The 11,186-nt window shown below is 43.2% G+C and overlaps 1 protein-coding gene and 1 long non-coding RNA gene across 7 annotated transcripts in view; one reads left to right on the forward strand and one right to left on the reverse strand.

The window, feature by feature from the left end:
- RIN2 (Ras and Rab interactor 2) overlaps window positions 1-11,186 on the forward strand; it is a 225,361-nt gene that overhangs the window by 210,964 nt on the left and 3,211 nt on the right. For 4 of the 5 annotated variants that reach the window (XM_058286768.2, XM_071211585.1, XM_071211583.1 and 1 more), the window contains 3 exons: window positions 3,099-3,404; window positions 5,110-5,241; window positions 9,653-9,828. In XM_058286768.2, coding sequence (XP_058142751.1) covers window positions 3,099-3,404; window positions 5,110-5,241; window positions 9,653-9,828 — 614 coding nt within the window. The remainder of the gene's footprint in view (window positions 1-3,098; window positions 3,405-5,109; window positions 5,242-9,652; window positions 9,829-11,186) is intronic. The other variant, XM_058286770.2, reaches the window with a different exon arrangement.
- The window catches only part of LOC105746369 (uncharacterized), a 37,581-nt gene that overhangs the window by 3,878 nt on the left and 22,517 nt on the right, over window positions 1-11,186 (reverse strand). For both annotated transcript variants that reach the window (XR_011647293.1, XR_011647295.1), the window contains exons 2-3: window positions 2,580-4,124; window positions 1,613-1,924 (exon numbers count right to left, since the gene is read on the reverse strand). This is a non-coding gene — a long non-coding RNA (uncharacterized lncRNA). The remainder of the gene's footprint in view (window positions 1-1,612; window positions 1,925-2,579; window positions 4,125-11,186) is intronic.

Genomic DNA, 11,186 nt, shown 5'->3' on the forward strand with positions numbered 1-11,186 from the left:
AAAAGAATGCAAATACGTCAGTCTTTATTATTTTTCAGTTACGGCCTTAAAAATAAACTAAAAAGAAATCGAACACTAATAATTTTTTTTTCCAGTTTTGGGGTTTAAGAGAATGGGCTACTCACTTGGCATTTGGTCCCAAGTTTCAACCCTCAGAACAAATGCCCACATTCCATTTATGCCTAAGGGTGGTGTTTACAATGCAAAGGCTAGTCCACCCTCCCTGGCAGCATGGATGAGCCACAGGCAAGGCTTGCTCAGAAATGAGCTTTCCACACTGGTCCCCAAGTAACAAGAGCCCAGAACCATTTGGAGGTGAATTGTGTTAACACTCTGGCCCACATGTGACCAGGCTCACTATGAAGTTAAAGTTGCCTTCAGGTTCAAGGTGAAAATCCCAGGGTGGGTCTTCAGTTGCTTTCTGTGTGTTCGATTTATGCCTGTTTATTGACGTTTAACTTATTACCCAGTAAAGCATGCAAATCCTAAGTGCTCGGCTTGGTGGAATGTGACATAGGTGTACACCCATGGAACCACCACCCAGATCCAGATGTAGAATGTTTCCATCACTCCTGAAGTTTTCTCAGGCTGCCTCCTAGGCAGGTCCTCCTCCTCCCCGCTAGGTAACTGCCATCCTGAATTTTGCCGCCATAGATTAGTCTAGCCTGTTTTTGAACTTTACTTAAATGAAATGCTGTGGGAGATGTCCTATGGTGCCTGGTGTCATTCAGCATAGCCTTATGTTACTGTTGTGTCTGGAGAAGGAGTGTGCTCTCTCTCACTGAATGACTACTCCACTGTCTGAATTCTACCATCCATTCCACCTTTGGGTTGTTTCCAGTTTGGGGCTTTTATGAATAAGGCTACTGGAAATATCCCTGTACTTTCTTTAAGAATGATTGACATGACTTTTGCCTGCCTGATAACCCCATTCTAACATAGCAGTCACTTACAACCACAGATGTAGTTTCCAGAATCTTTGGATGGAGAGATCTAAACTGATGGATGTTTACAAAGTACCTTGAGTTTTAGAATTCGAAGATCATCTACTTTGAAAAGCAATAAGCCTGTTTGGTTTTTTGTTTGTTTTTAGAATACCTATGGGACTCAAATAAGCCACTAGACATTTCTGAGCCTCAGTTCTATCATCTGTGTAATGGGCATAATATTAATAGTATGCAAAAGTCATGGGGTTTTGCAAGGATTGGATGAGATCATGAAATATAGCACTTTGAATGGAGCTTAGTCCATGGAGGGCGCTCTGTGTTAATTGCTGTTTTTTGCTTTTCATTGTATTGGCCGTGGAAGGTTTAATACCAAAAATCTAATGCAAAGCAAGTAATTTGTTTTAATGCCAAGCGTGAAGTAATTATGCTAATCTGGTTTTCCTCCTACTTTATAATACCTTTTGCTTTGCCCTCTATTTTTATAGTTATATAAAGCTCTACATTTAAACAATGAGACTTCCCGGATAGGATGTATGGAGGTGGGGGGAAGAAGAATGACTTGCACTGATGAAGCTGATCATTGTGGGTTGAGCATCAACTTTTGGCACCAGTTTTAAGTTTTGGGCACAGGAAAATTGTTTTCGGTGTCTGTGCACTGGGCTTACATTTCTCTTTGTCCCGGGCCTGCTAAGAATAGATATTCCTTTTGATTCAATATGGTCTGATCCTGTGCCAGGAATTTCAAATGGCCAGAGAGATGATTCAACTATTGCCAAGTTTCATATATTAGGTATAGTTGCAGCAGTAGAACCTGGGTAGGTAGCTTTGATGAGAATTTGCAAACATTTGAGACTGAGAAGCTGACATTGAAAAAGCAGAGGGCTCTTTATTATCATGTCATCTTCAGGGGAGCAGATGTGGCTCAAGCAGTTGAGCACCTGCTTCACACATGGGAAGTCCTGGGTTCCTGGTGCATCCTAAAAACAAAAAAAAAAACAAGCAAACAAGTGAAAAACCAACTCAGGGGAGCAGATGTGGCTCAGTGGTTGAGTGCCAGCTTCCCACATATGAGGTCCTGGGTTCAATCCCCAGCCCCAATAACTTAAAAAAAAAAAGTCATCTTCAGTTCTACATCTCTGGGCTTATAGTACTGGTCATTTTAGTATGAGCCAAGAAAGCAACTCTATTGTGCACCATCCAAAGAAGGGAAAAGAACACAAAGAAAGCACTGCACTCAAAGGTGATTCCTAAGTCTGAACGGAAGCACACACTTCAAAAAAAAAAGTTAAACTTTTTTATTTTGAAATTTTTTCAGACTTACAGAAAAGTTGCAAAAATAGTACAAAGAAATCATATCTACCCTTCACCCAGATTCCCCGGTATTAGCCCTTTGTCCCATTTGCTCCATCCTCTTCTTCCTCTCTCTCTGTATGTACACATATACACACAAATACTTTTTTTCTGAACTATTTGAGAATAAGTTGCAGACACCATGTCCCCTTTGCCCCTAAATACTTTGTATTTCCTAAAAACAAGGACATTCTCTTACGTAGGTACAGTAGTTATCAAACCCAGAAAATGAACACTGATTCTAGTCTTATTGTCTAATGTATAATCTTATTCAAATCTCACCTGTAGTTCCACTTATGTCCTTTATAGCAAATGACATAAACAACTTTTGGTACAATCCAAGATCACATGTTGCTTTTAGTTGTATTTATTTCCTCAGAAAAGATTTTGTGCTACGAAGCCTCCGAATAGAAGAATCCTTCCTTCGAGATCTCTTACTTGCTTTCTTTTCCACTGGATGATCAGTTGAAAGACTAGGTCAAAAGAACATCTTCTTGTAGAACATTTATGGGGGAGGAGGGTAAAAGTAGTTTAAACCAATGTATTTGTGTTGATTGTATACAAAAGAAACTAAGAATTTATTAGGGAAGAATCACTGTTCCTGGCTTTACAGAAAAAAAAATGTTGGCCTTGAGTCATAATGCTGCTGAATAAATTTTGTTGGTTGTTTGGGTATTCAGTTATAACTTGCCTGCCCTAGAACCAGTTCTTAAGAGTTTCACAGATCCATTCCGAGAAAGCAGACATTGCATTTCTTCTTTCTTCAGACAATGATCACAGTCACTGCCCTTTCTTTGGCAGATGTGGTGCTGGAAAAAGCCATGCACAAGTGCATCCTGAAGCCGCTGAAGGGGTACGTGGAGGCCACGCTGAAGGACTTCCACATGGCTGATGGCTCCTGGCGACAGCTGAAGGAGAACCTGCAGCTCGTGCGGCACAGGAATCCGCAGGAGCTGGGGGTCTTCGCCCCCACCCCTGATTTCGTGGATGTGGAGAAAATCAAAGTCAAATTCATGACCATGCAGAAGATGTATTCCCCAGAGAAGAAAGTCATGTTGCTACTGCGGGTCTGCAAACTTATCTACACCGTCATGGAGAACAACTCAGGTAAGGCCCCGCCCAAGCCCAGCCTCCTCACCGTGGCCCCAGGTCCCCTGGCTCCCAATTCCTCTTCCCTCGAAGCTCTTGTTGGAAGCAAGCAGCTCGCAAAAGTAGAAGCGTTACTCTGCCACCTGGCAAAGGAGGCACAGACAAGGGATGAATAGCTCCAGATAAAGTAAGTGGATGAGGGCAGCAAAGTTTTCATGCAGTGCCTATTTAATGGAAGATTTAGTTCAGGGTAGTGGTTACCCTGTGGACTCAGTTTAAATCCCAGCTCTGGGTATTAGTGACTTATCCATCTTCTGAACCGCAGCTCTTGTATCCGTTGTTGGCTCTGACACTGTCCTTCATCAGGTGAGGATGAGATGAGATGATGTGAGCAATGCAACAAGGGCAGTGGAAGGGTTAGCCGTTAGCTACATTTTGGCCAGTGAGGTCTCATGTCAATGATGTACAGCACATGTCAGAAATACAGGGCATTCCAATAACACCATTTCATTAGCGCTCTGGGCTCTCCTTTCTTTGCTGCAAGCAGGAACAATGTCATTGCAATCTACCAAAGAGTTACAAAGTTGGAAGACAGGCACTCGGATTTCCCCCATGCTGCTCCCTGTAGATTCTGGAGTGATCCTGCTCTATGGAGAGCGAGCTCCACGTTCTGGCTCTTGATGAGCCTGCTGTAATCCATGGACCATTACCAACTTTTCCTCCACAGGAAGCTGCTTCCTGGAAAAGCAACAGAGAGAAGGCACAGATTCTGTCAACCACTTCCTTATTAGATAAGGCTGTGTGGGCACTTCCCAAATTGTTGAGCAAAGATACTTAACTCCTAAATTTGGTCATTGCCTCTAAAATTTGCAAGCATATTATTTTGCATAGAGCAAATGTATTTTCCAGGGTTCACAGAATCAACTCTCAGAGTTTCTGAAATGATCCCTATGCAGGGTTAGGTGCTTTCTCACCCTCCGCACTATTGGCATGTATTTTAGGCCAGGTAATTGTTGTGGTGGTGGGCCTGTGCATTTAGGAATATTAGATGCATCCCAGATGCCATTTGTACTTCATCCTCCAGTTGTGTCTACCAAAAAATGTCTCCAAGCCTTGCCAAATTGTACCTCAGGGGTGCCAGATCTCCCTCAGTTGAGAACCACATTAGAAAGAAAACTAGAAAGAAGTGCTGGTAATCACTATTAGTTGATGTGTAGATTCAACATACACTGAACTGGCATGCTTAAATAAATTGTGTGCTCACATTGACTATAGAGCAAAGTTTATTCCTGGCTTGAGTTTGGGCTTATCAATTATCATGTTTACTGATAATTTGCATGGAAAGCAACTGGAAACAAGGCACAGAGAATGGGCATAGTAATATTGTATAAATGTTGTACTTTACTTTCTGAAAGTTAAAAATGTTTACACGCACACTCTCTTCTGTTGCATAGCTCAATGCAAAACTTAAAAGTGAGGAGAAAAATATTTCATCTGTCCATTTCTTCATAGGCATTCATTCTGAAATTGTAAGTTAGGACTGGTCATGAGCTTCCGTAAGGGTCATGGGCTACAGAGGATTTCAGAAACACCCACCTCTGTTATAAATAGCATGTTTCCCCAAAATGACTCCTCATCATCTAATAAAAGCCACGACTAGGATATGAAAGAAACAAGCATCAGTTAAAAATATTCCCGTCTTCCCCTTTCTTCCTAATCCCAGGGAGGATGTATGGAGCCGATGACTTCTTGCCAGTACTGACCTATGTCATAGCCCAGTGTGACATGCTTGAACTGGACACGGAAATCGAGTACATGATGGAACTTTTAGACCCATCGCTGTTACATGGAGAAGGTAAAGGTGCTTTTTAGTTTGGACTGGTGTATACTCAGGAGACCTGAATCTCTAGACTGTCCATGTGATAGCCAGGTCCTGGGCCTCAGCAGACTTGCAGCTCCTACCCTCTGGTTTGTTGGACTTATCCTGGCCAGCTGACAGGGAGGTGAAGAGTGCCTATAGCTGCCAGCAAGAGAATTGCATCCATCATCCATGTGGAATCTAAGCCCCCTCTTGATGTAGAGGGGGACTGGACATAACCATCCCAGGGTCCACAGGATGGAGGAATAGAGTATGGATTAGAGTGGACTTACTGGTGTTCTGCTGGGGAACTATTGTGATTAGTAAGGGAAGAAATTGTAGTAGTGATGTGGAGAGGGTGGCCACGGTGGCTGTTGATGGTAGAGAGACAGAAGAAGAGATATGGTGTGCAGGCATTTTCAGGATTTGGAGTTGTCCTGGGTGGTGCTGCAGGGATGGATGCTGGACATTGTGTGTCCTGCCATGGCCCACTGGGTGGACTGGGGAAGAGTGTGGACTACAATGTGGACCACTGTCCATGTGGTGCAGCAGTGCTCCAGAATGTATTTGCCACGTGTAGTGGATGTGCTGTGATGATGGAAGAGGTTGTTGATGTGGGAGGGGTGGGGGGTATATGGGAACCTCATTTTTTTAATGTACCTTTTAAAAGAAAATAATTTTTAAAAAAGTTATTCAAACAAACAAAAAAGTGATTTTTAAAATGTGGGAAGCTCTGGGCACTTTTTTTTTGGTGAGGCCAATAAAAAGAATTTGGGAAATGGGGGGGTGGGGAACAGAGCTTGCTGAGAAATGAAAGAGAAGGATGGAAATACACACCAAGATTTGGTGTGGGCCCCTCTAGGCAGAGAGCGCTGCACTGGGTGCTTTTGGACATCTTAAGGGTTAACTGCAGTTTTGGTTTGGTTTTTTACTGTTTTTTTTTCTAATTATGAAAGTAATACATGTTTGAGGCAGAAAATTTGGAAAACACTGGAAAACACAAAGGTCAAAGGTAAACCTATCCTAATTTATACTTCACTGAGATTGGTTATTTGCAGTATAAAATATCATTCATTAGACCAAACGCCACTTTTAAAGAGAAATGGTTTCCTTGATTCCCAGAGTAAGCCATTACAGAATATTTCCATTGCCAGAAAAAGAATCCTGCTGTTTTCTTAGCCAAACAGATATCCCTTTTATTTTCCTTTTTTTTTTTTTTATTTTGTTTTCAAAATTAAAAGGGAATTTTTTTTTCTATTAAAAAAATAGTGTCTGCTCATTGTTAATATAAGAATACAGTGGAGTAGAATTTGGGTGGTTAGCTTTTAATTTACTACCTTCACTGTTCAGTTGCCTTGCATCTGGCTGATCCCAAAGTATCTCAGCAGAAATTCCTTCTCCTTACCCACCGCTTAGGTATTTTATCATGGGAATACTTTGGATGCTAGGCACGGTAGCACACAGCCTTGAAAAGCCAAAGCGACTAAGGACTCTTATTCACATTTGTCTTTTTCACTGAGATCAAGTCTGGGGACCTCTGTGTTTGGAACCTGGTAGTCCATTCTCCTTTGCCCATGGAAGGGCCAGGAACTCTGGGGCAGTGATCTTGCTGCTTTGTTTTTCCTCCATGAGTGTCAGTCCGGGTTTGAGTAAGAAGAGCCACATGCTGGCAGGATTCCCTTGGGAATGTGTCATACCAGCCTTTTCCCTGGAACTAGACCACATCCTGGAGGGAACTTAGAGGCATCATCTCCCCAGAATGCATGTGCAAGTCTCCTTAGTTCGTCAGGCTGAATTCTCAAGTCTTTGGTGTTCCAGAGGGACTGGCTCCCCACCTCCCCAACCCAGGGATGGTCTGGTGGGACTCAGGATTAGAATGTGTATCTTTTCCTCCTGCCCCCACCCCACCAGGCAGATCTCAATGAGTACCTTTCAGCCCCTCCCCCCATTAGTATTCACAGCCATGGAATCAGACCTCCAAGGTGAACTGCCAAGATCCTCCCCTTAGCATCCATGCCATCGCTTGCCTTTCTTCTTCTGCTCTGTGAATCTGGGTTGCTTTTTTTAGCCTCCTTCATGTTTAATTCTGGTAGTAAGTCTGGAGGACTCAGAAAATTACCATTCAGTTGCTGACCATGTGTAGGCAGGACATCCATATGTTCCCTGCCTCCACGCTAACATCTTGGGGTCCAAGGGTAGAGATGACCATTTCTTGGCACCTTTCCCAGCATGTCCCAAGAGCAAGACTCTGTCTGGGCATGGCATTAAGGACAGACAGGCAGACGGCAGTCTTCACCTCCCCGAAAGACAAGTATACAAAGCGGCCCCTGAGTATATTCTTAAATGAGAGCCTGCTTCCACTTAACTGCTTTTTGACTTCCTTCCTTGGGAGAGCAGAGCGGGGACAGCCCAGTCGGGTTGGCTGTGGTTAGAGACTAGCCCTGCCATCATCCACTGAAGTTCTGCAGACACGCAGAAAGAGGCTGCTGAGAAGCAGGCCGAGCTGAACCTTCCGTGGCCTACCCAAAGCCCTCTCTGGTTTGCGGGCCAGTAGCCCACACCTCTTTTCTGCTGTTGAAGCAGCCATTTTCATTTACGGAAAAGGCATCATCTGACCCCTTTTAAGTGCACAGCTCTTGTGGTCTGGTTTTGCTGAAATTTAAAACCTTGTCTAATTGCATCCATATGTTGTAAAGTATGGTAGATTTTGTGCTTCTAGCATTTTGAGTTTTCATCTTAGTGGCTTGTACAGATCCAAGCTGTGGAACCTCAAATTTAATGTCAAGAGGAAACCTCACCCACTTTATTGGACCAAGTCCCAGCTCAGATAATGACACCTTCATGGAGCCTTTCTTGCCTACTTCAATCCATGGTGACTTCTGAACTCTTCTGCACAGTGTTTACATTCTATACTACTTAGTTTCACACTCAATCACAGGCTGATCTGTTCAGGGGACAAATATTTAGTAAAGATCAGTAACTCAAAACTCTCTAGTAGACACTGTGGGGGCTGCCCAGGGAACTCACAATGAGGTGGCAGAGTCAGGAAAACCATTCAAATGACTCTAAATAGAAAGCCTGGCATAAGCATTGAAAGTGTATTGCTCAGTATGGTCTAGGTTATGTTGTAGTAACAAATAAACCCCAAATCTCAGGAACCTAAAAAGCACAACGGTGCTTCTCTTCCTCAAGTTGCACATCCATGGAGAGTTAGAAGGGGATTCTGCTTGTCCCCTTCTATTGATGGAGCATTTACCATCTCAACTGTTGCCAGTTGTCGAGCAGAGAAACTTCAGCAGGGTCTTGCTTTGGCCATTAAATATTTTGGCCATAAAAGTGACACTGCCATGCAAAACTCATTTAACCACAACTAACTTCTGGTCCCTGGACAAATGAATCACCAGTGTCTGTTTTTCTTTAAGAAAACTAACAGATTCTATTTCTTATAAACCCACCCCCCACTCTGTACATGGCTTCGGCTTACAGTAAAGATTCATTAGGTATTTTGACAAAGAATTTCTCTAAATTTCAACCAGGCTGTGTGTGCCCAAGTATGGATTTTAAAATTAATATTCAGGGTGCCCCCTAAGAGCTTCTCTAGCATGGAGCTTAGAGGATCCTTATCAGACACCTAATTATAGTGTAGGACAAAAATTATGACCAAAAATATATACATCTCATGGTGTTGTCTTTTAACACTCCCTCAAAACAGAAGAAATCATTCCTAAATGCACTGTCAAAGGGACACCACTTGCTTTTCCTTTTAAATTATTTTTTCTTAAATGTTGTCTTACCTTTAGTTCCACAGTAAGGACAAGAAAAAGAATCAGAAGGGAAAATTTCTTCTGAATTACTCATGCTTTTGTGGATGCACTTGTGTACACTGCAGTTCTTTTAAAGTACATAGCAGGGACTCATAATTAAGATTAGGAACATATCATTCATCAGGTTACATAATATTCAATCTACTACAGGAACCATGTCCATTTTACTCACCATTGTATCCCAGCTCCTATTAGAGTATCTGGCAGATATTTTGTTCTCAATAAATATCTATGGAAACTATATTTTAAAAAACCACATAGTCTACTTAAAATTGAGAAAATGAAAATTCCTACAAGAAAACCCCAAGAGAAGCTATAACCAGTAAATCCATTGATGTCTATGTTGGATGGATGGATGAATGGATGGATGGAAGGATGGAAGAATGGAAGGATGGAAGGGTGGATGGATGGATGGATGGAGTGCTTGTGTGTTTACTTCTCTAATCTCACAAGGAAATGCTCGTGGAAGAAATGGAAAAAATACAAAAGGTGGCCTCTAAGTGGGTGTGTTTTTGTGTGTGGGGGCAACTATGATCACCCAAGGGTGAAACTCTTGGAGAACAGACTCTTTCTGCCCTTCCCAGGAGGCTATTACTTGACCAGCGCCTATGGAGCACTTTCTCTGATAAAGAATTTCCAGGAAGAACAAGCAGCACGACTGCTGAGCTCAGAGACCAGAGACACCCTGAGGCAGTGGCACAAAAGGAGAACCACCAACCGGACGGTCCCTTCTGTGGACGACTTCCAGGTACGCATACAGGTACAGCTTCCTTTCCTCCTGGGGAATCCAGGCTGCTCACACGGCACATCTGCACTTGGGGCCCTGGACGCACCACCCCGCCTTTGTTGAACTGTCCACAGGAAATGGGATATTTTAAGCCACCCTCTGACCTTGTCGTTTCACTTCTCTGTTTTCTTTAAATAACAACATTGTGGGTTTGGCCCAAGGGTTGCTGCTTTAAAAAAAACATGAAGTCCTACGAAGGTGGGGTTTCTCCCAGAAGGTTCAGCATGGATGCTGAGTACCTGAGCAGACAGGAAGTCAAAATGATGAAAGAAACACCTGGCCTGGGTGTTGGAATCTTTTATTTCACCTGGAAATAGCACTTATGAAGGAGGCCAACCTAGGGGAAGCAGCAGAAGTTATTCACTGCCATTTTCCTAGTTTCTCTCTGAGATGGGAGAGAGGTGTAAAGCGTCTACCCTCCTTTCCTTCCCTTTTCACCACTCCACCCCCTGCAAGAGACCCCTGAATCCCAGCAGCTCTGGCAGCCAGTCAGGGCCGGGCATTTGAGTGTGGGCACCCAGGACCTAGTACATGGGAAGCAGGTGCTCAAATAATCCTGAGCTACATCCACTCCTCGGTTCAGAACTCTTGATCCAACACAGTGAATCCCGACTTGCTCAGTCTATAAATTATAAGCCTGCAAATATCTTCAAATAATTTCTTGATGGTTTTACATCAAATTATAAAAGCTACCTGTGTTGTTATAGGTGCCAGAGGGTGACTTTCCAAACAGGGGACTTGAAAAGTGTAATTATTTGTCTCCAGGTTGAGATTCACCCTCCTTGCCTTTTTTTTTTAAATGCCTTCCAGATGCTCTGAAAATAATTAAAGGTAGATTTGGTTCAAAGGTAGCCCATCATTGGAAAGCAAGATCAGCACATTCTTCTCTAAGATATCCGTATTCTTAGAAATTCCTTCCCAGGTGTGTAAATCTAAAAAACAAGGAGGCAAACTGTGTGTCCCTGCCCTCTGGCCTTGGGTCTAAGAGCAGTCTATGTGTTGAGTGACTTAGTACCTGAGAATCTTGGTCTGCCTCCTGAGGAGGAGATTCCTGGGGACTCAAAGGAGACCCTTTGAGGAGAACAGAGGACATGAGAAAAGCTCGGCTTTCCATCTCCCCATCTGCCATTAGACCTTTCTCCGTCTCCTTGCTCCATCAGGAGCTTCTCATCCAGAGACCCCTAGACACCACTGAGCCCCTTCCTTCTGCTCTTTCCAACCCGCCCCCCCTTTGACCTTGCTCACTTTGGAGATGCACACCTTCTTAGAAGATAATCGCAAAAGGGAAAGTTACAACAGTCAACTTGGGTACCAAAGTCAGACACAGATGC

The sequence above is a fragment of the Dasypus novemcinctus genome, chromosome 24, assembly GCF_030445035.2.
Source record: "Dasypus novemcinctus isolate mDasNov1 chromosome 24, mDasNov1.1.hap2, whole genome shotgun sequence".
In the NCBI taxonomy this organism is placed as follows: domain Eukaryota; kingdom Metazoa; phylum Chordata; class Mammalia; order Cingulata; family Dasypodidae; genus Dasypus; species Dasypus novemcinctus.